The sequence below is a fragment of the Cryptomeria japonica genome, chromosome 11 (assembly GCF_030272615.1).
Source record: "Cryptomeria japonica chromosome 11, Sugi_1.0, whole genome shotgun sequence".
Taxonomy (NCBI): domain Eukaryota; kingdom Viridiplantae; phylum Streptophyta; class Pinopsida; order Cupressales; family Cupressaceae; genus Cryptomeria; species Cryptomeria japonica.
Genome location: NC_081415.1, coordinates 692,398,180 through 692,425,430, shown reverse-complemented (window position 1 = coordinate 692,425,430; position 27,251 = coordinate 692,398,180). Strand labels below are relative to the sequence as shown.

The following is a 27,251-nucleotide window of genomic DNA, read 5'->3' as shown; positions in this document are numbered from 1 at the left end:
CAATTGTAGAAGACCAGGTTTGCAGAGTTGCTAAATAGCAACCAAGCCTCCAAATCATCTTATTTTTTCCACTGTGGACTAAGAGTGTTGTTGGATCTTGATGGTTGTTTGTTTGTGTTGTTAATGTTATGGTTTAGTAATTAATGTTAAAAATTAGTTGATGGATCACAGGGAGTATTCCCATTAGGTGGTTTGAGCAGTATTGAGAATTCAAATCTTTGTTGTCTTGTGAATTGAATATCATGCTGTTTTGTCTCGTTGACTAAAGAGTAGATGAATGAGGTACATGTTTAACAGTCATTAATTAGAGGAGGATATCTTGTAGGCAAGAAGGCACGCCAAAATCTTTTTGGGGATGTATGATGGATGAACAAAAGCTCATTTCTTTGTAACGCAAACAACTCTTGCTTTTACCATAAAGATGGCAATGCCCACTTCAAATGGCAAGTAAAGGTTGTCTTTGATGAGAAATCATTTCAGCTAGCCAAAGTACACATATGTCCCCTAACAAAATAAACATTCAAATTTCAATTTCAGTCAAAACCTTGATAAACTGGATCCAAAAGTATCAATAGGTACCAGATGATGTCTAAGTCAAGTTGGAGGCCATGCATGGTCTTTTTGCATTTTTCTTTGCAAATAAAAACAATAAAATGAATTCTTCCAAGGGAACACTGGGTTTCATGGGAAAGTGTTCATTTGCATCAAATATTTAACTACACCCCAAATAAGAGTTCCAACAATTTCATCAATCTAAGTACATATAGTTGCTGACCTCTAAAATTCTAGAACGGATGTTACTTAAAATCTACCATGCCCATTGAATATGTTAAGGAATCTAACCATAGTCGGCAATCCACTACGTATGCACATATTTGTTGGAACAACAATCTAGAGAAGCCCTTTAAAAAGAAAAATTGTTTATCAATGACGGGCAAAATATGACCATTCAGTAGAGTACAAGAATATACCTTTCTAAAGTTTAAAACTGTCGTGCATGTCTTATTTTCAAATAGAAAGGTAACAAATGCACCTCAAACTCAGCCACAACAGCATAGCATACTCACCAAAATTTCCAACCCATGCCAAAAACTTCATTAACAAAATCTGCCCAAAAACACCCCAAAACATTCTGCCAGTCACGGCATTCATTGACAGAAAATCTGATCAAAGTCAACAAAAACAGACAACTGTTAAATAAAATCCCGAGCTATTATATTAGTGCATCATAATAAATTTTACGTATTTCAAATCTTCACTAAAGTTAAATGTAATTATTTCTCAAAAGAAACTTCTAATGTCATGAATAAATTGATAATAACTTCTCACAAAGTTATCACCGATGCACATTTGTCTATGCTGCCAACTATTTCTACTTCTGTAGATAAATTGAATTAAAAATACGATTGTGTATAGAAGAAAGTAAAGTTGAGGTATCAAGACAAAGAAATGAGAAAAAAAAGCATTAACATAAGGTAAGCCAACAAGGTCAAAATACAAACAACCATATGACAAAATATTCACAATCTAGTTCCATCTTTGAGCAACCAACCAGATAAAAAACCAAAATGAAGGTAGAAATAAAAAACCAAAATGAAGGTAGAAGGCAAGGTCAACTATAATTTTAAATCACAATTAAGTAAAATATGAATTTGGTAGTATTTTCCTTAGCCTATTTGGGATATGCAAATGTGCATGGGATGACTACTAGCATACTGCTTCAATGTCCCAATCATAGTGCAAGGTGGATTTTGTTAAACGTAAGCCTATGTTACCAGAACCACCTGCAGACTGGCCGGATCCTGTTTTGGTTTGAATTGGATCTGTTATCCAGTCAAATCTGCCTGCTGATACAGTCAAGATGAAGGAAAGTGGGGTCGGGTTCATCTGGGATGAACCTGAACAGGATCCGAGGGAACCCAAGTGAACCTAGGGCAAAACCATCTATTTTTTCTGCCTTTTTTTTGGCTTTCTTTTTCACCTTTGATGTTGTATTTTTAAAAAATTATGAAAATGATGTGCACCGTGAAGATCTATGTAGTTTTGAAGGCCTTCATTTGAGCTTATTTGCGGATGTTCTACCCCTCAGCCCCATCTTGTATCAATCAACAAGGCACACACCAAAGGCGCTGCCCCTGGACCCCCCCCCAAAGGGGCACTGCCCCTCAACCCTGCTAGGTGCCTTGCCCCCAAACCCCCATGAAGCTGTGGATATGGAGACAGAGCAATTGACTTTTAGTTTTTGATTCTACCATTTTCCAACATGATACACTTGAGTTCAAAAATTGAGCACACTTTTAGTGCAAGTGGCAGTGGAATTCAAATGTTTCTGCATCATTTAATGTCAATGCTGATAATGATGTCGATAATTTAAAAAATCCTAGTGACACTAAAAATTGATTGATATTATTATCTTAACATTGATCTTGAAGTTTAAACAATGAATATTTTATAATGTTTATCATTTATACTATAAATGACATTAGATTTCAAGGTGGTTTTGTTGATTATGTTATGCTATGTGGTTTTCTAAACTTAATTCCTATTTGTAGTCTGCAGTTATACCCAAAACAACCCCAGACTCAAATTGTTTTTTGCCAAATCTACAAACCCGAACCAGAATTCGTAACAAAATCAGTGCAATAGATTTAAACTAGTCCATAAGCTTTCAGAAATTGATGAATTTAATAAAAACTGTATGTACAGATATACAATATCCGTTGGCAAATGTATGTACCCTGAAGATCACACACTAACTCCATTGACAACATATATGATTTTTACTTTCTTTTGTATGGACAACCCCAAAACAAACCTAAACTCAATTGGTTTTTTCTGAATTTACAAACCCCAACCAGGATCCATACCAGAACCATTGACATTGATTTAAACTAGTCCATAAGCTTTCGGAAGTTGATGAATTTAATAAAAACTTCACCTACAGATATACAATATCCGTTGGAAAATGTATGTACCATGAAGATCACACTCTAACTCCATCAGCAACATCTAGGGATATATATTATCACAGGTACTGATAGGAGTATCAAGGCTATTGCATAGAAATGTCAGCTGTCTTTATTATTTAACCATTCAAGTTGGTCAAGGTTTTGAACTCGTCAGTAATGCCTATCACCAAGCACTTTAAAGTTCCAAGGAAACAATAATCGTTTGGGGAATTAATCGGCAAAACAAAAGTATAAGATTTTTTCAAAAAATCGGGAAAAAATCGGGAAAAAATCGGATATACAAAAAAACGTAAAAAATTGCAGAAAAACAATCAAAAACTACTTTTTTTATATATTTTAGGGTATTTCCATAGCATAGAGATATTGTAGGCAAATAAAATAGACACTTGAAAACATGAATTGCAGGAAATAGATTTTTGTTGTTTATATTCATATCACTGATTACGTTCCACAAAATATACTACACCATAAATAATATCTAGATGGTGATAGATGTGAAAATGTCAATTACAATATAGTTTGTGACTTTGAATAAAGTCAACCTGTAAACTAAGTACAAAATTCCAAAATCTCAAATGTAGGCAATGACATGCTAGAGAGCAGGAGGCCCTGATGATGAAGCTCCTGGGTAAGAGCCTGTCCTAATTCCTTCAACCCATTCAGGACGAAAGTTGGCTTGCCTCATGATATCAAAATCTTCAGACACAAGCGGACGATCAGCAACAACATAATCATCATCAACATCATCATCATCATCATCATCATCAGCAGCAGCAATCAACTCGCACTCTGGATATATCTCATCGAGGTCAATTGGCAAGCATTCCTCAATAGTTCCTGATTTTGCCCATGTAGAAATTAGTGTTTCCCTTACAAATGAAAAACCAATGAATAGTGAATAAAAGTCAAAAAACTGCAACTATATATTAATATTCTCACCTTGAGCTTTCCTTATCTTCAAGCGGAGGTTGTGATGAACAAATACCAAGTCATTTAGTCGTTGTTGTGATAGGCGGTTGCGTTTCTTAGAATGTATGTGTTCAAACACACTCCAATTACGCTCACAAGCTGATGAGCTACATGGTTGGCTCAAAATACGCACCGCCATCCACCTTAAATTTGGTATTTCATCTCCAAAAGAAGCCCACCATGCAGCTGAAAAACACATTATATGGAGATGATATTGTAAGACTAAGAGTATGTTATAATCTTAACAAACTTAATGGTTGGCAAAATAAAGAGATTGTCAAAAGTTTATAGAGTCTACCTGGTTGAATTGTCTTTCTGCTTTGTATAGCAGCCCTAGAAGAGAGAAAGCCCTTAGCATGCTTGTACATTTCCAGCTCTATCGTAGCCGCATCAAATTTTTCCAAGTCAGGAAACATTTTTTCCATGCACTTGAAGAAGCCTTGTTTGATCTCAGCATCAATTTCCAGGAAGTCAGTCTTATAGAATAACAGAGGATTGAGAAAATATCCTGCAGCATGGAGAGGAGTGTGCATTTGTCCATCCCATCTCCTATCAATTATGTCCCACAACGGCATATACTTATCTCTGTTATTTTCCATCTTACTCCTTATCACCTCCTTGGCCCTATCCATAGCCTCATACACATATCCCATGGGGGGTTTATCTCCATCCACTAGTCTCAAGACTTTTACTAAAGGCTCTGAAAATTCTACAATTTGTTCAATAGATTCCCAAAATGTGGTAGAATACATATACTCTGCCACTGCTATGCCATTTGCTTGACTTGTGAAACCAGACTCCATCCACTCAGCTGAAACAAACATTCGCCTCAAATTACCTTTTTGTTCACATAATGTTTGTAATGCAAGGAAATATGTTGCAAATCTTGTCACTCCTGGTCGAACTAGCTCCTTGCCTCCTGTGAAAAAGCGCATTATAGCCAAAACCCTTGTGTGATTATAAACAAATTTGGTAACCTTGTGAGTTTTCTAAAATGCAACCTTAATCCATTCAATTTTGCCAATGTCCTCTAGGGTTAGATCAAGGCAATGTGTTGCACATGGTGTAAAAAACATGGAAGGATATTTATCTGTCAGAAGTCTCCCTGCAGCAACACAAGCAGCAGCATTGTCTGTGATAAATTGAACCACATTTTGTGGCCCTACATCCGTAACTACCACGTCATACATCTCAAACAATGCATTTGTGGATTTCATCATATTAGATGCATCCACAGATTTCAAAAAAACAGTGCCAATCTCACAAGAGACAAGGAAGTTAATGAGAGTTCGGTTCCTTCTATCTGTCCAACCATCTGACATGATGCTGCAACCGGTTCTAGCCCACTGCAATCGATGTTGTTTAACAACATCTTGAACATCCTCTACTGCATCTTTCAGCATACCAACCCTCAATGATTCACAAGATGGGGCTTGAAACCCAGGACCTACAGCTGCAATAGCATCTACCATGGGTTGCCAATATGGATTTCTGGAAGCATGGAATGCTGTGTGAGAGGAGTACCAATAATTAGCAATTGCCTTCTTTGCTTGTTCAGTGACAGTTTTCCTCCATCCTGTACTCTCCAAAGTGGTTTGTGATCCTGGTGTGGTACGAGGTTGGAAGAAAGCATTAGTGTTTCCTCCACCTGTGTTTGGTCCACGTGCTATAGAATTATGTGTCGACCCAGATTCCCTGAAACTCCCATCTTCACCATCCTCACCCAAATCATGCATCCTAGGATTTGTAGAAGAAGAACCTAGTTCAACCCCAATTCTTGCCTTTTTGGCCTTATTCTCAGCAATCCCTTCAAGAGATTGCTTTGCCTGATACGAGACATCTGCAGGGCATTTTTTGCATATCTCGGTGTTATTTCCTCGTTCTTTTGACAAATGCCATTTGAAACGATAAATTCCACCACCGATCTCATCTTGACACCAATTGCACTTGACCTTCGTGCTACCAGGAATTGCTGTGCAATGTGTCCATGCAAAGTCTTTTTGGCGTGGCATGGTGATCAAGAATTAGTTCCGCAAAAACATTACACTCAGTTTTTAAATTTTTTGAAGCAGTATGCAAAAGACATTTTAATTCCAAGACCAGTGATACAAATAGGATCTAGTGAAGTTAAAGTGCCCTTTCCTCCTGCAGGTACCTCAAGTGCTTCTACTTAGTTTCTATTTTATTGTGTTTAAGTTGAGATGAAATATTCACATAAATGCTGATGAAAGGCCAAAGCACGGGGGGTTAAAGTTGGACACCCTGTTATCACTACCACCAAGTAGAAACTATGAAGAGGAATAAAGTAAGAACAAAATATATAAGATAGACTCCAGTTCAATGATTAAGTCAATAAGTAAATACTAAATATGCTCAAGAGTCCCTTGAAGAAAACCCAAAGGCAATTTAAAATTTGAACTTACAACAGAAAAGTTTACAGTCTCAGCCTAAGAAAAGACAAATGCAAAATGGTGTTAGTTTCCCAGAGTATTCCATAGAGCAAAAACAGAGTCAACACTTGTTGTTTTCTTCCTTAATTGATCTAAAGAAGAACACTGATAAAGCTACTAAGATTAAAGCCCAGTTGTACACAAGTGTACAAACTGCTTTAGGATTGTAGAGGAAGGTAAAATTCATTTCTCAAGCCATCTATACCTTCTCGGATTTTATTATTGCCTAAATCAGAAATTGAGTTAGTAACGTTACCAACCAAGGGACCTAGGAGACAAACAATATTTTGAATAAATGATTTAGGCAATGGATATAATACTACAAGCATTTAACAAATATCAAGTGACCTAGGAGACAAACAATCTCAGAGGCTCAGAGCAGGACAATCGGAGTTTACTATCAAAGATATAGCAGGAAATACAGTCAAGAACACTTGTCATAAGAGTACTATCATATCAACTCAAAATCACAAGGCAACTGATCAAAAAGATTCAGTCGCTGATCTAAAAGGTATTAGTACAGAGAAGCTTTATGGGTTTGACAGTGATTGAAATTACAAAAGGGGTTGTTTTACATAAGCTACAGACTATTGCAAATTACTAGATAGTTTAACAGTAATTTCTGAAATTACTAAGTTTTAAATAGTTTAATTACGTAATGATAATCTAATAATTAAACAATTAAACAGTAATTTAACAGTAATACATAATATTTAATAATTACAGTAATATTAACTTAAAACTATGAAATACATTATAAATGCGAAAAGTTAATAGTGTGAAAATTTATACATTTATAATGTATTTCACAGTATTAATTTTTTGCATCTATAATGTATTTCACAGTATGTAAACTGTGAATGTTAGTTTCAAATCAAAATACGTTTTTCTCACTGTATTTCTAGTATTGAGCTGTAGATTTATGGTAATATTCTTTATTAGTCTGATGATAAAATATCATTAGGGTTTTGGTACAGCTAATGGCATTCGACTCTTTTACTCAACCTGGAAATATAATATCATAGTTGGATTGGTCCATCCCATTTGGTAGTGCTATTTTATCAGTTTAATTTTGTTAAATTATTGAATATCATTTTGTAATTTTTTAATAAGAATTAATGTTTTAAATGTAAGGAGTCCAGGAATTGAGATAAAGTGATTGAAGTGTTAGGTTCTCATTGTTGAGAACTATATTCAAAATTCTAATATGACAGTTAAAGGTGGAATTCTAAGTGCTGTCTTCGTCTTCTACTGTTAGGCTTCTAGCAGTAATTTCAAAGTTGCTTCTCTTAAGGAGTTAAATATTGGTTGCTTGTAAGGAGTAAGTATTTGTATTAGTTCGTTCATATGGTCTTTTGAGTTGTGTTTGTAGATTATCAGAAAATATATTTTTTTAAATGTAAGAAAGAAATAATTCAATTTTAAGTTAATCTGTTAGACCTGGGTGTTCATATTTTGATTGCATTTTTCCACAGGAAAAAACATTAAGTCTGAAGAGCCCAACGAAGAGCATATCTCTAGTAGTAGCTGTGTAGATGAAGACATTTCTACCTTTTTTGCAGGGTCAGATGTATTGCCTGTTACCGATTGTTACAATCACAATTCTGAAGTAGGGAAGGAACAGTCCGGTGTCACTGATACCCTAATTACTGTGTTGAGTGATGCATTGGGTGTGGTCTTCCAGCAGATGGTCTCGACAAATTTCACAAGAAATCAACTATGTGAGCATGGCTCATGTCTCTGAAGTAATGTCCAGGGTGCATATGAAACTCTAAAACTACACCATTGACAATTCTTGAATCTTAAGACCTGTATGGAGAGGCAGTAAGCAAAAATTGGGCTAATTGGGACTACTTTTTGTGTATCGAAACAACTGCTTGCTAAAGGGATTACTAATCACAATTCGAAGAGCATACCAACGAGGAGGATGCTGAGACATATTCATATTTACGGTGCTTTAGTAGATTTTAGTATGGTGTCAGTTGGTGAATAATGTATTAATTTTTTGCATCTATAATGTATTTCACAGTATGTAAACTGTGAATGTTAGTTTCAAATCAAAATACGTTTTTCTCACTGTATTTCTAGTATTTAACAAGTAAACAGTAATTTAACAGTAATATTGAAACCTTCTTGAGCATAAATACTAGGAAGTTGGTAAATAACTTTTGATAAATACGTTTTTTTTTGCATCTATAATGTATTTCACAGTATGACAAATATTGCACAGACTGGAGAATGGTCATTTATCACAGAATGTATGTTGAGCGTAAATACCTGGAAGTGTTGCAACACCAGCGAGGTGAAGAATGGCGGTGGGGAGAGGTAGCCCAGTTCGGTGAAGGAGCCGGAAAGAACTGGAGCGAACTAGCGTAGCAACACCAGCGAGGAGAGCAAACTAAATGTTATCGCACTCTCAGCGTGCAAACCGTAAACCGCACTCTCAGCCTGCAAGTTATCGGGCGAGATATGGAAAACCCGAAGCGCGAAACAGTTATAAAGAAAAAAAGCAGACGATTTTCGCGCGGTTCAGGGTTATTTTTTACGTGGCATTTTATTGGCGATTTTCGTCGATTTTCGGCGCGATTTTCGGCGCAATTTTCCGCGATTTAATCGGTAAAAAATCGTTGAAAAAAGTCAACGATTTTTTTGCGCGATTTTGGGGTATTCATCGGCATTCCATCCGATCCGCGATTAATCGGGAAAAAACGCGTTTTTTTCCCGACTGTGGTTTCTATGCTTTAAACAAATTAAACAACTTTATGTTTGCAAAATAACTAATAGCAATTACTATCTCTTTTCTCTTAACCTACTGGTGCCAATTGGCTAATGGTGTATTACAATATCTTGCACTGTGATTAGTTCACCAAAAGAAAACTACAATTCAAATGCAAATGCCTAACATATCTCTAGACATTTGTAAAATTCCTAACATATCACGCGGTTGCAAAGCTGTAATCATCCATCTTGTATACTATTTACAGATGAACGTCAGAAACCAAACATTAAAGATCAAGGAAGCCTATAAAAAAGAAAGAATCTGATGATAGAAACACTGAAAAGATTTTTTAAGTTTTCACTTTGTGTAGGCCGCATACAATATTCAGCAAAAGAAATCTGTAAAACATTATCAATGCCCACATTAGGGGGAAAACCAAAACAATTTAATCCATTCATTCATGAGCACTGACCTTTTACAAGACTATGAAACCATCAAAAATCCAAGACGATATAGAGCAAGGTTCAAGCAGGTTAGTGCAGCCCACACAGATTGCATCCACCAAGCCATGAAAATGGCTGCTTCTTGAACAAACGTTGATGAAACAAGAAAGCTGCCTGGCAAGTTTGGACCAATATCAATACTCTTCGTCCGAGACAAGCCTACAAATAGCAATACCAAAGAACCTGGAATGAAGAACTGTAATGCAACCTGGCAGATGAAATAATTATGTAGAAAGAGTTTTGCCCTGCTAAAGTCAAGATTGGGAACCTTGCTACCATGCAGCCTCTGATACCAGATTAAAACAGCTTCATTTAAATACATCTGCAAATTGGACCGCACTAGCAACAGTTGCAACACTCCAGTGAATAATAAACACCAAATCCTAAATTGTTCAAAAGATGCTGGAGACATGCCAATCTGCTGAGCCCAATTTTCTTGATGGAATGAATAGGAGGCTCTCCAGGAATACCATTTTATATCTTCTCCTTCATTGTAAAACATACCAGAATCAGACATGTCTGACTTCGGATCTAGATTCTTTTCAGAATTACTGATTTCACTCATTTGCCTCTGATAGAATGTATGCTCACATTGACTTAAAAATCCCTCTTTTGTCTCAGAGCACTTTCTCATTTCGCTTTGGTGTCCAGAATCTTGCATACCTGTATTATCAACTTCAATGTTTTGCCCAATCAGATCATCAGAGTATTCTGTGCCAGGTTGTAGGCCCCTTGGGTTTTTATCATATGGAAGAATCCTAGGCTTCATATTTTTGAATCCTTGTTTCTGACTGGACTCTGAGATAAAGATATCGGCCATTGGGTTAATCCAAAGTAAGGATGTAAAGACAGGCATCATGATATTCAGGTAGAACAAAACTCGAGTGACTTTGCCAGAACCAATGACAGACAAGTTCCATTGTAGTTGATCCGTACCGAGCCAGAATGATCGAACAGCCTTGTGAGCAGGGCTGAAGAGAAGACCACAAAGCCAACCAGAAAAACATGCCAGGAGAAACTTCAAAAAACCAAATTCAAAAGACATCTCACTTCCGTCTTTATCTTTTGATTTTGCAATGCTGCTGACACCAACTCTGAGGTCAACAAATCCAGGTGCAGAAACTGAAAGAATTGTTAGAGATATAAGGAACCCTAAAACACCCACAAAAATACTCAATAGCTTTTCTGATTTTTTTGACGTGTACCTGTCCGAAGATACCCTGCCAAGAAACCTAGCTAACTTGTATATTGCAAAGGATCCCACGAGAATGGGAACCAGGTCACCCCTAAAAAACATAGCAGAAGCCTGTTTATCATCGGATGATAAGCATCCAGGGAGAAACTGATATGTGAGAAGGTTAGAAAGACCTAATGAAGCATATATTACAGCTTCATCATACTCTGCAAAGTACTGTCTTGTCTGGATCTGTGACTCAGCTAGTCTAACTCTAAATATCTGGGCATTAGTTTCATCGAAATCAGTTTTTTCTTTAGGCTTATCCTTTTTCCTTTTCGAACCTTTCGATGGGTTTAGTTTTGACCTTTCCTTCAATTTAGAAGCATTTTCATTTGTGTCTATATTATCTTCAGGTCTCCTAATGGCTGCCCTCACATTTCCTCCATCTCCATTCACAACATTCTCTGGATGAACATAGGTGTGCAGGCTGCCTATAATCCATATAGAAACCCTAGATGTTGTAACCAAGAAGCTTGTAGCAACAGAGACTACGGTATAGACCACCAAACTCGAATACGGAAACATTTTTCTTCCCTGTTTTTCAATACTGGAAGTAAGTTGCCAGTGGGCAAAATCCTTTACCCTTATAATTGTGCATTCAATCCATATCGGTCCTGAGTTACACAGATCATCTTTTGGGCCTCCTAATCGGCTCTGAAAAAAACGCCATAATGAAAACAACAACAAAAATACCAGATGACTAGAATGAATAGATTGCCCGTATAAGAAGAATTCTCCACAATAACATATTCTAAAAGGAAAGCAATTTTTAAACCATACAAAGGTTTGCTTACAGCTCATTTACCTAGGGAAATAAATCAATAGAAACATATCTAGACATACCAGTTATCCAAAATTGTTTTGTAACTGATGTTGTTATTGGATGCGTAGATCTTAAAAGCAACTACAATACAGAAGCAGAAGCAAACATTTGGCATGTGGGTTGCATTAGATCTGATGACAACAGCGACAGAAGAAACATGAAGCCAGCTCAGTCTTCAGACAGGTTTGTTTCTATGTTTAACAAACCAAACTGAAACGCCTTCATGTAGCCCGTTCAGACCAGTTCCATATTCTCCATCTTCCCTACGTTGCCGGTGAGTGAAATTATTCGAATTGTTTTTTGTGTGCTGTCAACGGTGCGTTAGCTGTAACATCACATAGGTTTGCGACCCCTAAAAAGGGGAAAAAATCTCCCAATATGTTCTTCAGTTTGCAAGAATAATCCTTTTGTTAAATTATTTCCTAAACCCTAGCATATTCCTAATTGAGATTTGTATACCCACTCAGACCTCCGTCCGTCTCCCTTGCATTCTCTACTTCCATTATTACTGGCAAGTGCATCTTGGTGTGCATTGGCGGGCAATGGGTACAGTGAATAAGCTGAATAAGCATAGAGAAGGTCATTTAGAAAAGATTAGCTTATTTTTTGTGCATATATTTGTGCAATACATGAGGTCAATTGTTAGATCACGTAGGAAACAATGTTATTAATTTAACAAAGGTCTCAATGGATAAGTGATAGCTTCAAATTAATTGTGCATTTACTTGCATGGATCCAAAAATGAAATAAAACTTATGAATTAGGAAGATAATCAAGATTCATTACTGATAGGATTATGTTATGTTTGCAATAGGGAGAGAGAGATAGGGAGAAAGAGGGAGAGAAAGAGGGAGAGATGGGGAAGAGCAAGAGAGAGATAGAGAAGGGCAAGTGATAGAGCTAGGGGATAGAAATAGAGATGGAGATAAAGATGGAGAAGAAGAGGGATATGGAGAGAAGGGGGGGGAGAGATAAAGAGGTGGGGATAGATAGAGATGGGAGAGATAAAGAGGTGGGGATAGATAGAGATGGGAGAGATAAATATATAGAGAGGGAGAGTGGGAGAGAATGAGAGAGGGGGAGATAGAAAGATAGAGATATGAAGTGACACATAGAGAGGTAGAGAGAGGGTGAGATACACTTGGGTAGAGAGAGATGGACAAATAATGAGATATAGACAGATTGAGAGATGGAAAAAGAAATATGGAGAGATAGAGCTAGAGAAGAAAAAGAGATATTGATCTATATAGTTATAATGAAGATAGATGGAGAGAGGAAAAGGGAGAGAAATAGATAGAGATAAAGAGGTATGGAGAGAGATAGTAAGATAAAGATGGAGAGATAGAGAGGAAGATATATATATAGAGAGAGAGAAAGAGAGAGAGAGAGATATCTCAATATATAGAGAAGGAGAGGGTGGGAGAGGGAGAGGGTGGGAGAGGGAGAGAGAGAGGGGGGGGGGGGGGGAATATAGAAATTGAGAGGGATGGGGAAAGAGATAGATAGATAGGGACATATAGGTAGAGAAAGATATGAATAGAAAGAGATAGAGAGAGGAGTGAGGGAGATAGAGAGGGAGATATAGAGGAATAGGAAGGGAGATAGAGCGATAGCCGACATATATTAAATAATAATTAAAAGATTTGTAAAAAATATTTAGCTCAAAAGGTAAATATTTATAATTAAAAGAGAGTGGAAGAAAGAAATTGTTGACATTGGGGTAGGCATTAAGGGTGATAGAAATATTCTTAATAATTCTAATTGTTTGAACCCTTTTCCTATCTAGTTGCATAATACTCTTTTTACATGGGCTCATATGTTAGTCCTAAGGCATTGATGACCTTCTTTGGCATGACATATATGCTTATGCCATAATCTATCATGGAAAAATGTAACAATTTCTTAAATTCATAATTAGAGTTAAGTAAAATGGCATTGGTATATTCTTGCTTACCTTGATATTAGCATTTGGGAGAAATATGGGTCGATTAACCAAAATAACTTATTTTTGATTATGTCATCTTTTCTCTAGGTTTACCTATCTAAGGGGCCACCTTGATTAGATCCTTTGGTGTCCTAAAAATTTGTTGAAGTAGATTATTTCATTTCAAGATAGAGAAAATGTCACATAATGATACACTCGTGGTTGTATTCTTAAGCTAATCTACTATATTTAGGGGAAAACTACTTGAAGTTTTTGCATATAAGCTCAATTATTTTGATATCTTGGTTTCTCTAGGATCATATTTTATATTCCTATGATTAGATCTATTGCATCTTCTAGATTATCATTGAAATCTATAATCCCTTAATTGAGAGCAATGGGATGAGAGTTTGAATTCTTTGCTATCTTCTAAATAATTTCTTGGTGAATTTTGGGGATTGGATTTTTTATCAATCCCCGGTAGTGATTAAAATGAACATGAGGAGATTACGTTATGATTTTATTGTTGGAAAAGATAACTTTCTCTTCTTATATCCATGAGAACATCACTTGTTATGAGACTATTTCCTCTTTTTTTTTTAAAGGTGTTCCTTATATTTGAATTATAAGAGCAACATTTTGGATTCTTGTGAATCGATATAGAGGCTCTATTAGGGTTACTCTCATCCTAATGGTAGTTTATATTTCCTCAAAAACTTTATTTGCAAAACTCCCTTTAAGGAAAACCATGGAGGGGTGTGTGTCATTATGTTGGAGCACCACATGCTAGAGTTGTCCATAAAATTGCTATCCTAGAATCAAATCCCTTGCTAGATTAGGTAAACAAATTCTTAATGGTGTTGGAACTACAATAATTTTATTATATGTTTGGGTGACGTGTTATCCCTAAACTAGACAAATTTAGTATCTATTTGGTTGATAGTGTGGCTTTTGACCTAGATTTTGTTTCTACATTGATCTAGGATATGCTCTTGTTGCCATTTTAAGTTAAATAATCTCATTTGAAAATGTTCTTAAATATTTATCAGATCATCCATCTCTAAGGTGATTTGAGTTATTGGAGCTCGATGCATTGATGTTTGTGTAGATGGATATAAATACATTGAATGAGGAGCTCGATACAAATTTGGCAACAAATGATTGACTTTTGATAGCTCTTCTTGTACTCAGAGTGATAAATCTAGTAACATTAGTGTAATTAATCAAGAAGAAAGGCTTCTTGTATTAATGAGGTAGTTCTTTGCATGAAGTACCAATTCATATGCTACTAGGAAGTACTATTTGCCTAATGATTGGATCATTATTGATATATTTGAATTGAACACTTTCAAACAATATATGAATGTCATTTCCACAAGAAGATAGGTTGTGTGGTAGGAAAATGAGCATAAGATTCAAAGCACAAACAATTAGCCAACCACAAAACTAAATGCTATGAAAGTAACTCCTATCACAATCAATAGAAGAATTGAAAACAAGACATTCAAAATAAATGAACACCATCACCAATGTCTCCTTCAATTGACCTCCATTGTCCTTCTTTCTCCTCCAAATAGCTTGTTTTGTGGATCTCACCTATAAGTGCAATAAGCAAGAAAGAAAGATTGCAAGATGATTTTGACAGCACAAGGATACTAGAAACATGGTTTATTGAAAAGATTGAAGAAATTCAACCAATTTTTAGGCAAATTGGAGAGATGAGCAAATTAGCATGAAAAGAGTTAAAGAGGCAATTTGATTCGAAAATTGGGAAAAGGGATTGAAAGAAGAAGGTTACATGACACCTTCTATGTCATAAACCATGACACATTTCCAATGCAAAGTGCAAGGACTAAATGTCAAGTTAAGTGTTATGACATGTTGTTATGTCAAGCACTGTGACACATGATAATCTCATGCCTCCACTCTATGACAAGTGAAGCATGAAAATAGGGACAACTAGAGAGGGACAAATTACTTTGAAATTAGAATTGGAAATTTAGGAAAATAGGTGGAAAAAAAGGGAATTAGAAATTAGGAAATTAGTAAATGAGGAAAAAAGGTGAAATTAATTAATAAATTGTCATTCACCAATTAATTCACAAAGGGGGGAATAATTAGCCAATTAAATGAATATTTAATTGTGACAAGAGGAGACTTAAGATTAAATAAGTATCTTTTACTTAACTTAAAAGGGAAATGATGAATAGGATTAGATGAATAAATCATAGAACCCTAGGAGAAAATTAGAGATGAAAGGATGTTGATTAGGTCATGACAAGATTGGAATGGTTAATGCAATTGATATAAGGTCGATTTGATCATGGTTAAAAGATGAGAACTGATAATTGATAAAGTTTCAGCATTGGTTGACAAGGATCAATGACAAATTGGTCAATAATTGACCAAGGATAAAATTGATAGGCGCCAATTGACAAGGACCAATGACTGGTCGGTCCAAATTGACGAGAAATGATGATTGATTGAGATCGATGACAAATCGATCAAAGATTGATAAAATGATCGACTTGATAAAGGTCGAATGACAAAAGACCAATGACAAATCGATCGCAAATTGAAAAGGAATTAACAAATTGATGATTGACAAGGATGCAAAATGATCCAAAATGACTGATAATAGATCGAAGATTGGTTGAAGACGACAAAGATCAAGGAAAAAACCTCAATTCATCATCAAGAAGGGTTGATGATTTCCAATCGACATGATAAAATGATTGACAATGATAAAGATTGAGAACAAAAACCCTAATTCGACATGGTGAAGGGTTGACAATGTCCAATTGATACGATAAAGATTGATAATGACCAAAGATTGAAAGTTATGATGATGTCGACAAGACCTAATTGAAAATTCGAGAAACACAATCAAAAGAGGAAGAAATGCAGAGGAATAACAAGATGTCGACAAATGATGAAGATCAAGTGCGCGACATAGAAGAAATATCAATAAGATGTGAAAACCCTAAAATAAGGTCACGCGAACGTGTTAGAGTATGGAGTCGCAAGCATTGACCATTTTAAAACCCCTACAAGTTGTAATAGTTATTCTCTCCCATGTTTTATATAATATTAAGTTTTAGTTAGTATAGGTATCCTCTCCCATATTTTAGAGTTGAAGTTAGTGACAACTTCTTGTGTATCTCTGTATGGTTCTTAGTTGTTTTGGAAGTGAAGAATGGTCCCTTCTCCTTTTAATTTCTTGAAGAACACATCTCCAAGTTGATCCCAAGAGATGATAAATTTTGGTCCCACTAAATAATACCACTCCAATGCATTTTCTTTAAAAAGATAGCAAAATAAACCTTACTTCCATATTTTATTTTATGATATGATAATTGATAAACAATGTGAAAATCTACAACATCCTAGAGATGATCTACAAGGGTCTTGAATTATTCCTTGGTGAAATTTGGAAGAGCCTTTATGTAATGCCCCACCAATGAACCCTAGAGGATAAGAGCTAAGTACACATGAAATGCATGGAAATAGTTTTTTTAGATGTAATGAAGTGTTATCATGCATAACATATACCATAACAACGCTCAACCTCAAGATAACATAAAACTATCGATAATCAACAATGCACAAGCGGAAGACTAAACACTCAAAACTACAAACATACAAGGGGGAAGGTCTCACAAACCCTAGGACAAGGTCTAAGAGGTGTTTAGGGTCACACACGACCATCCCCAAATTTACCAAGCTCAAAACAACAAGCAAGACAAATTGCTATGTCCCAGGTGTCACAGATGGGCTTCGATGAAACCCTAATTGCAATGTGTATACGGTGAAATTGGAAGACTAAAATTATTATAAAACCTAATAAGATCCAACCACATAAAACCTAGTTCTACAATAAAATCCACCATACACAAATGAAGAACCTAAAACATGCAAAGTAACAAACATGAAAGATTAGACCATTCACATGCTCAGTAGGGTTTGATCTCTATTGTTTCCTATCTCCATTGATCTTGATTGATATTATTGTTGCTCTCATATTTTATGTGTGCATAAGAGCTCAATAAAGAATGGATTGTGTTTGTGCAGATGCTTGATTGATTGATCGCTATGTCATTAGTTCATTAATTAGGGATGGATAGAGAATAAGGATCCTCTTTTATACAGAGCACCCTAAAAATTGAGGGCTAGGATGAGAGGTGGAGGGATAAATGGTTGGCTCAAATTAGAGGGTAGGTATAGAAAATATTAGAAAGGTGGTTAAAGGTAAATTAAGAGATGAATGACACTTGTCATGGAGGGAAAAAAACTAATGAATTAATTAAATAAATATATATATAAATATTTATTTAATTAATAGAAGAGGTGGGGCCAATTAAATAAATAAAATTTATTTAATTTAGGGAAAGGATAATTTAAATAAATAAAAACATTTATTCAAATGGGAAAAGGCTAGAAGAGGATTAATGAATTAATTAAATAAATAAAATATTTATTTAATTAGGCTAGGACAATTTTAGGTGTCTACATTTTTCCCTTCTTTGAGACAATGTAGCTCGCTGCATTGTTTCAAAGAAAAATAAAGCATCGGTACACTAAGTTACCCCTAGTAAGGAAGACGACATGCCCCCTCAAGAGATTGGGTGATTTTTTAAAAAAAATCAGACAATCTCTAGAAAAGAAAATGGCTATAAAAAGGCTAAGTAGGATGAAAAAGAAGGTGAAAATGACTAAAGACCGGCAAGAACAGGGTCTCGAGGGATCACGACAACCACAGGGAGTCACCACGAGCAGGTAGGGTTAGCACCCCTATAAATAAGAGCTAGGAAGAGGGACCACCTCATTTGCATTCATCACTTTCATTGTTCACAACATAGAGCAAAGGAGAGCTTAAGAGCACAGTAGCAGAGCTATGGCGGAGAGATTCCATAGATTAGAGTGTATCCAACGACATGAGTAGCCTGAGGAGTAGATTGAGCTAGTATGTACCCTATCATACTTTTGATTTTGTGCATTTAATGCATCATTAATAGGGCTAGATTGCATTTTGCCAAAAACACCATGACAGTTAAGAAAATATTGAATTCGTGTCTATAATGCATATTAGCGCATCTAGGTTGCATCTTAGTGCATATAGGCTATTAGTGTGTCTATGGTCCAAGAATCTGCATCTAAGGTCTGCAAAAGTGTGTTTATGGTAAAAACATGTTTAGGGTCAATGTTGGCATGTTTGTGATGAACAATAGTGCATATATGGTCAAAGTGTGTATGTGGCACTGATAAATGCGTATGTGATTTGTTAGCGCGCCTATGATAAACATAAGCACGCATAGGGCAGAATTGCATTTTTACATTGTAAAACTGCGTATAGGGATTGTTAGCGGGTCTGTGATAAACACAAGCATGTTTGTGGTCCCAATAAAGGCAAAGCAGGATGTCACTGTGATAAACAAAAGCAACCAATAGGATAAGTCATCAGATTGATGAAATTTGCCGAGTGCCCCAATAGAATAGGTTGCAAAGTGACTGATGAAGTTGATAAAGTTGATGAAGTTGTGAGATAGAGCTGATAAAGCTCCAGTAAAACTAACAAGATTTGATGCTAATGCAAGTGCACTTGTGATTGCAAGTTAACTTAGTCCCTTTAGATTCATGAGAGAGATTCCTGCGAACATAGAGGTTGAGGTGGTAGCTGACAAAGAGTGGCCATGTGACACTGGGAGTTCTAGGATCGTGGCATACTACCTTTATGCTTGAGATTCAAATGAATCTTTGTTTATTATCTTAGGTAGATCAATAACAAGCCATGATGGGGATGAAAAAGTTTATTATGAAATGATAGGCTATGAGTGTGTGCAAAGTGAAAGGGTGAATCCGAGTCTTGAAAGAGGGAGGAGCAAAAAGTCTATGTGTGGTGTCATAGACCCGATTTTCACCACGGTACTTGTCCAGGGCGCCACTGAAGTGGTTTTCACTATTGGACGAATTTATTTCTCTTTACTTTTTCCATTTTTTAATTTTTTGTGTCACGAGGCACCTGTTTGTAGGTTTTCACCAAAGTGACGATTTTTATTTTATTTTTTGTATTTTTGCTCTATTTTTTTTATATTTTTGTATTTTTCAATAGGATTCCTTAAAAAGTTATGCATAAAACCTACAAAGGTGCATGTTGTTGATAGGATCATCCAATGGTTCTCCTTCTAGCATTGATAACTTATATGCAACTGAGCCATAAACTACTGTGATGACGTAAGGCCTAAGCCAATTTGGTTTAAACTTGCCCCTTTTCTCTTTGTCCTGTTGATTTTTGGGGTTTTCTCTTAGCACCAAGTCACCTACCTCAAATGTGTGAGGTTTCACCTTGTGATTGTAGCTACGACTCATGCCTTGTGGATATGCTTTTAGGTGATTAAACACATTATGTTAATGCTCATCTAACAATTTCAAATCTTGCAAGCGGGAGAGCCTGTAGTCTTAGTCACTAATTAGATCACGTAAGGAGACCCGTAAAGATGGTAATGTTGTCATGGAGGATGCACCTGTTTCTACAAAGCAAATAAATACCAATACTTATGCAATCCTATGCAACATGAAAACAAAATCGAGATTGTGGGTTAGCTCATAATGAGATCGAATCTCTAGATTATGGACCGACTCCCTTTGAATACCTCATATAACTATTGATGGGTATGGAAAAGAGTAAGAAATGATTGGAACAAGTTGAAAAATTAAAACTATTCTAGAAGGTGATGCACCAAACTATGATGATTAAAATTTCCATAACTCACAAAAATCTATCAAAAACTCTTCCTACACAAGGTAATTAACTTTCCAATCACATGAGCATTTCTTAGAAAGGTTAAGTAATTAGTAAACTTGGAAGGAAAATTTATTTCAAAACACAAATTTACCAAAACTTGCAACACAAACTAAGACCTATGATTCTAAAAAGCAATGATGCCTACACACTAAGGAGACATAAGATTCAAGGTTTTAGATAAAACACAAAAAAATATTTCTATCAAATATGTCATGAACAAACACAATCACAAAGGCAAACTCATGAAATTATGTAAATAAAAGGAGTATTTTTGCAAAAATAGAATTGAAATATTGTTGTAAATCTCTCTATATCAATGAATGAGTTACAAATCTCTGCAAATTCTCTTAATTCAAGATAACAACAAAGGCAAGAACTCCCATAAAAAACTAACAAGCTTCCCTCCATATACAACAATACTAGGGTATGCAAACCCTAAACAAGAACTGCACTCTCCAAAAAGCTAACTGAAGTCTGAAATCCGAGCTCAAAAGAAAATCCTGCAAAATAGGTGTCAAAACTGCATGAAAAGATGCCATATCACTCCCAATATGTCCTCATGTGAATCCTCAACAATAAAAAACTTCCAAAATGAGCCCCAAATTGCTGATAACCGCCTCGTCTCTTATCAAACTGTTGTTGAAACACTCTCTCTATCCTATGCATGTGTGTGTAATAAGGGGAATTTTATAATAAATATTAAAGTCTAATCGACATGACTTTCACTTTTAATGTTTATTGTATATACTTGAGTTCATCCCTTATTATATTTATAATAAATATTAAAAAGTGATTTATAATGACCACTTTAATATTTATTTTACAATCAATAAATTATGCTTGCATGCATAAAATGGAAAGAAAGACATATTTAAGTGCAATTATTAATTGTTTTATTTAAATAAATAGAAGTATAGAATTTTAAATAAAGATTTAAAATAATCTTTATATTTTTTTTATTTATACTTCTATTTATGTAAGTAAAATAATTAATTAATTATTATTATATTTATTATATTAATAATGGTATAGTTTTATTTATTTATTTAATACCACTATTAATATATTAAATATATTAATACAAAGCATTTATTAATTATTTTGCTTTTAAAAAGACATGGGTTTAAAGCCCCCTCCGGCTGTCAATACTAGGACACGAGTCCTTGTGGGGGAGCATACAGCTCAACCACCACACAACAAATAGTCAATGGCATTTTTAAAAGAAAATCAACCCATAAAAATCTTTGGCACGAATTAGGGCATGAGGGTAAAAGTGTGAAAAAAACTCTAATGCTTTTTTTTTGCATTATTTCATTTTGCACAACTTCATGAAGAAACCTTGTACCGCCATGCATGGACTGATTGTTTGAGTCAGGGCTTCGAATAGGGCTTTCAAACTGGAATTTCTCTGCATTGAGTTTTTTTCTTCCTGCTATCATGTCGTTATTTTAAAAAAGGATCTACCTCAGAAGTCTATGTTTTTTAACATGCATGGATTTTAGGATTTTTTTGTATGAAACCCTTTTCACATACAACCTGTCCCTTTAATCGCATTATCGTTATGTTCAGTTGTTCTATGCATTAACCCAACCCTCTCCATGTTGGGAACATGCACTTTGACAGGGTTTCTTCATGAAGCCTCTTAATAAGCTCTGTATACATGCACTTGGACCATATATCTACATCTGCAACTTTGAGTCTTTGCTTGGTTCGAGGACCGAATCCATGATATGATTGAACTTGATGACTGGGACTCTTTGAGTAGTGTCCTTAGAGTTTTATTGTGTCTTCATAACTTTGCTCTTTTCTTAAAAAGTCACACATCAAATGGCTTCTCTCTAATGATTGAGACCCCTTTGTCCTTGAAAACATTGCTCTTATCATTGTTGTTGATCATTAGGTGCTCTTTGATGGATTTTTTAATCTCTGGTATTTGGAATACAACAGTTGTAGCTCACTTTCATTGTCTTTTTATTGTAATCACTAGGCTTATAGATTGCTAACTCTTGGTATGTATGAAGCTCCTAAATTCTTAATGACACTACTCATAGTCTCTTCGAAAAGGTATTACTATGCATGCTTGTCCATGTCTTCATGACTGCAATCTTACTTTATACAACTTTGGATGGTAGGCTTTTGTTCGTGTTAATCATTTCACACTTTGAAGTGGCATAGATAAGGATAGTCCCTTACTGCTTTGACAAATATTGAATCTCTATGTCACTTTTCTTTCTATGGTCTTGAGAATGAGATTAGTTGTTGTTTTATTCACTATGCATTGTCCTTGATGTTCATGAGATCCTTGATTGTTGGTAATGGTTATGAGCATCTTATACACTATCTTGAATTATTCCTCTATTATGAATGATTCATGAGTGTGCTTGGACCTTTAGGGATTTGAAATAATTGATTGCATTCCCAAGCTTATCCTATGACTGCTCTTTGTAACCTTATGAATGTATTTTTTGTGTCATGGTCATGATGTTTATGTTCTTAAGCTTCTCTGAAACTTGCTATCATTTGTTGTTTTTTATTACGTGCATACATAATATAGTGTTCATGGTTGCAATAAAAACTTAATCAGTTCTTTGGTCTACAAGTTTATATCGGTTTCAATCTTTCCATGACAGATCATAAATTCTCTTTTGGCAAATACATAGTGCCCCTAATTAGTCGTGACTGCTCTTTGCTCTATCATTTGCTGCTCTTTTTTATTGTGATCTATGTTCATTATCAGGTGTATTCCTAATTATGATGAACAACTCTAACGTTGTCGGTTGCACTTTAAGCTTTTATATCTAACCTCCTTTTACTGATAAATAGACTCTAATTTTCATTGTACAATATTGGCTACAAACTTGTGCCTTCTTTATGTTATTTATACCTTTGATTGTGCATAGATAAGAACATATGGGCTACTATGTTGAGTAATCGTCATTGTGATAGGAATTATTACTCTGATCCTACCAGCCTTGCTTCTTAGGACTGCCATTTAGTTCACTGTATTTATATCCTTAGTGTTGGGTCTGGCTGAAGTATCTCTTTTTCAAAAATTTGTGCCTAAATTTGAGTTCCAATCTTTGCTTTTGGCAATGAATAGCTTTGAGTCACTGTTATGACAATGATAAGATTACTATGACTGCATGACTGAAATGCATCTTTATATGTCTCAGGTCAATATATATGGATAACTGAAAAACTGTACATTTTGTAGTGTCGTAAATTGTACACCCTTGCTAGGGTGGTATAATTTCACACTTAGATTAGCACCTGCCTTAGTGTGTCTTGCATCTTGCATTTCTAATTCCCCTTTAAGCATTTAATTAATTAATTAAATTAAATCTAAGGTCATGTTTCATCACTTTACACATTATAAAGTTGGGCCCTTTACCCTAAGTGTGCCCCTTTTCATCTTATTCCTCCAACGAATCATTTAATCATAAACCCTAATTATGTCTTATTTTGATAGTTTAGGCCCAATTTTGCATATCAAAACATCTCGAAATCAACTATAACTTTGGGATGCACTCTAATATCATCATATCTAATGGCCCCGAAAATTTGGTGAAAAGTTGGTCGGACCGTGGTGGGAATGCACATGGTCCGTGACTTTTTCCCCAAAATTTCGGTAGCATAGTCCTATGATATAATAATGATTAACCCCAAAATATCAATGGGAAATTCAAATCCTAGGTTGGCCTAAACATGAAATCAAGATCTAGGGTTTCAATATAAGAGCTCTCTTTCTTCATTTGAAGGGGTCTTCTTCTAAGAATCCAAGAGTAGGTTTTTGGAGCATTAGAGCCTTCTTTGCAGCGAAAGAGTAGATCTTTAAAGTCTTCAACAACATTCAACATTCATCAAGCATCATTTTATCAATTGGGAGCTTTTGAAGATGTAGAAGAACAATAGGAGATCACCGACTGACGATTGGCTTGTACCTCTCCCTTGGGGTTGGGTATGGTTTCATGTCTTTGCATAAGCTTCATTTTGATTCACATTCATTCTTTAGATCACTTTTGCATTGTGGATTTAGAGCATTTACTTTGTTAATTATAAGAAATTAGGGTTTACTCTTTAGGGTTGCTCTAGGTTGTTTACTTTCTTTCTTAGGATCTTGCACACACATTTTTAATACATTATCGGCTATTCATGGAGGTGGAAATCACCAACATGAAGGTTTTACTAAGGTAAAACATTATATAGCCACCCAACCCTATTTTTCAGCTTCAGGTAGAGGTTCGATTTTGAGCATCACTAGAAGTTTCGGGACCGAAAGAGCACACAAAGACACTTCTGGGTTGTAGATCTTGGAAAAAAACCCAAGGATAGGGGTGTGGCACCCTGGTCCTACCTAGGATAGTGGTATGGCACCATGGTCCTACCCTCTGTTAGCAAGACTTGGTAGAACAACACTTTGTAGGCTCCAAAATCCCTCTTATCAGTTGTAGCTCTAGAATTGTAGTATCGAGACAGTGGTGTGGCACCCTAGTCCCAGAAATTTTTTCTTAGATTTTAGACATAGGTGCACCTTTGATTTTGTCTTCTTATTTATACTTTGCAGCAATGTATCAGTTCTTCTTTGCTCTGCATTCTCATAATAGGGTTTGCTTGCTTACTTGCACTCTAGGTTAGATTGCAGTTTGCATCATTCCTCTCTCTCATTTATAGCAAAGGAATAGAAAACCTAAGAGGTAATCCATGACTCTCTCTTTCTCATAAGAAGTAGCCGATGTGCATTACCTCCCTAAGCTCTTTCGTATTACATGAGTTTGTATGAGAGTGGGATTAGGGTTTCCATACTTAGTCTCACTTTTTCCCCTACACATCTTTGGTGAACCCGACGTGAACCCAATTTCATTTTCATTGCATTGCATTGTTAGATATAGATCTAGATTATTTCATTTTCTTTCAAACATAAAAAGAAAAAAAAAAGATAGGTTTCTTTCATTTTCCTTGCATTGTGTGTTTGAGTTTCATGCAATTTTCATTTCAAAATGTCAGATTTGTATTTGCAAGATGTTTATGTTTTTGATGATGTATGTAATTTTGTTGATTTTGAGTTTAGTAAGGATGAATTAGATGAATCTCTAGATGCGTTTTTGAACCCTAAGCCTTCTAAACCCTCATTTTGCCACAAATTAATCAACCTTGTTACTATGCCATTTTGTGGTGATGAGAAAGATAAGTTGAATGATTTCTCTCATGGGTACATTCCTATAAACTCCTCCACTAGATCTAGAAATATGGTTAACTCTCATGATTCCCTCTATGATGTTATGTCTCCTTTTGAGTCCAAAGATAAGCTTATCAATCACTATTATCATGCTTCATTGGATGATGCCCTTGATGACTTTATGTCTTTGCCTAAAATTTCAAACAAGAATAATGCATCTAAAAGGTTAATCAATATGATCAATGTGAATGAACATAGAAAATCACTTTTTGTTGTCCAAGGTGCTTGTCCTTCTCCAACTTCACCTCATCCTAATCAACCTCTTTTCACGGTTCAAGGTGGATATAGTCAAGATTCCTTTAGCACTCCAAACAAGCCTATCATTACGGTTCAAGGAAGGAATCCCACTAAGAGTCCTTATAGCTATGCTAGACAACTAACTAAGGAGAGTTATAATGCAATTTCCCATACCTATAACACAAGAAACAATAGGCAACCTAATCCTCCTTGGTTGTTCTGACTCCTCTACTTCATCCTCAACCCACTCTTCCTCAAGCACCTCACATTTCACAAACCTTTGGTAAGAAATATGATCTTGTCGAACAACTTAAAGCTACTCCTGCCAAGATATCTCTTTGGGATTTGCTTCAAACTTCCTCGACTCATCATGGAATTCTACAAGATTCTTTGAAAACTTTGAATGTACCATCCACAGTGACATCCAATAATATGGCTTCCTTGATTAACTCTATTACAACACCTAAGGTTCAAATTGCATTTACATAAGATGAGCTGCCCTCTAGTGAAGTTCAACAACAATGTGATCCCTTGATGATTGTAGTTATTATAAATGATAGTGCGATTAGATGAACACTAGTGGACAATGGTTCTAGCCTTAATGTTTGTAGAATTAACTTGTTGCATAAGATCAATGTTGATACTTCTCTTATTAAGCCCAATTCTCTCACCATCTATGGATTCGATAATGTTGCTAAATCTTCACTAGGTATCATCACCTTGCATGTTAAGGTAGGTCCTATTACATTACGTACTCCTATCCATGTCATGTCTGAAGAGTTGGCTTACAACTTGTTGCTAGGGAGACCTTGGATTCATAGAATGCAAGGTGTTCCCTCTACATTGCATAGGAAAATCAAATTCATTCACAACAATACAACATATACTTGGTTAGGTGACACAAGATTATAGGCTTGTTTACAAACATCAAGTTCTAAATCCTCTTCAATCAATTCTTCCCCAATTATTTTAGATAATTCTTCCCAATACTTCCTCAAGTGGACCTAAGGTTCTTGAGGAAGAGTCTTCTCAGCTTGACTCTACGATTGAGAACACTTTCTCTCCTAAAAAGATTCTTGAAGAAGATGATTGGGGATCTCTTGATTTCAATCCTACTTTCGTAGGGGAATACATAATTCCCCCTAGAGAACCTAAGGTCAAAAAGATGAAAGAAGAAGAAGAACCTAAAAAGAAATCTACTTTATTTGGGACATTGAGTAATAACTTTGTGGTGACTTCTCATACTTCATCTCCCTTAGTTTTTGGTCTAGAGGATTTTGAATCTTCACTTTTTGAAAATCCTCTTTCTTCTTCGGAAATGACTAATCTTTATGGTCCTGGTTTTCACATCCTAGCTAGGTGTGGATATAATGGAAATGGAT

General features: G+C 35.5%; 2 protein-coding genes across 2 annotated transcripts; both read right to left on the bottom strand.

Moving 5' to 3' along the window:
* Positions 1-903: 903 nt before the first annotated feature.
* LOC131038131 (uncharacterized) lies at positions 904-12,222 on the bottom strand. Its single transcript, XM_057970458.2, has 3 exons — positions 11,691-12,222; positions 9,580-11,501; positions 904-1,163 (listed from the first exon to the last, which is right to left on the bottom strand). Exon 2 carries the CDS (start codon positions 11,370-11,372, stop codon positions 9,591-9,593), a length of 1,782 nt encoding a protein of 593 aa, XP_057826441.2. The 5' UTR covers positions 11,373-11,501; positions 11,691-12,222; the 3' UTR covers positions 904-1,163; positions 9,580-9,590.
* On the bottom strand, positions 3,175-4,885 carry LOC131859766 (uncharacterized). The gene is made up of 3 exons (XM_059213802.1): positions 4,237-4,885; positions 3,909-4,124; positions 3,175-3,806 (listed from the first exon to the last, which is right to left on the bottom strand). Exons 1-3 carry the CDS (start codon positions 4,871-4,873, stop codon positions 3,562-3,564), a joined length of 1,098 nt encoding a protein of 365 aa, XP_059069785.1. The 5' UTR covers positions 4,874-4,885; the 3' UTR covers positions 3,175-3,561.
* Positions 12,223-27,251: the final 15,029 nt, after the last annotated feature.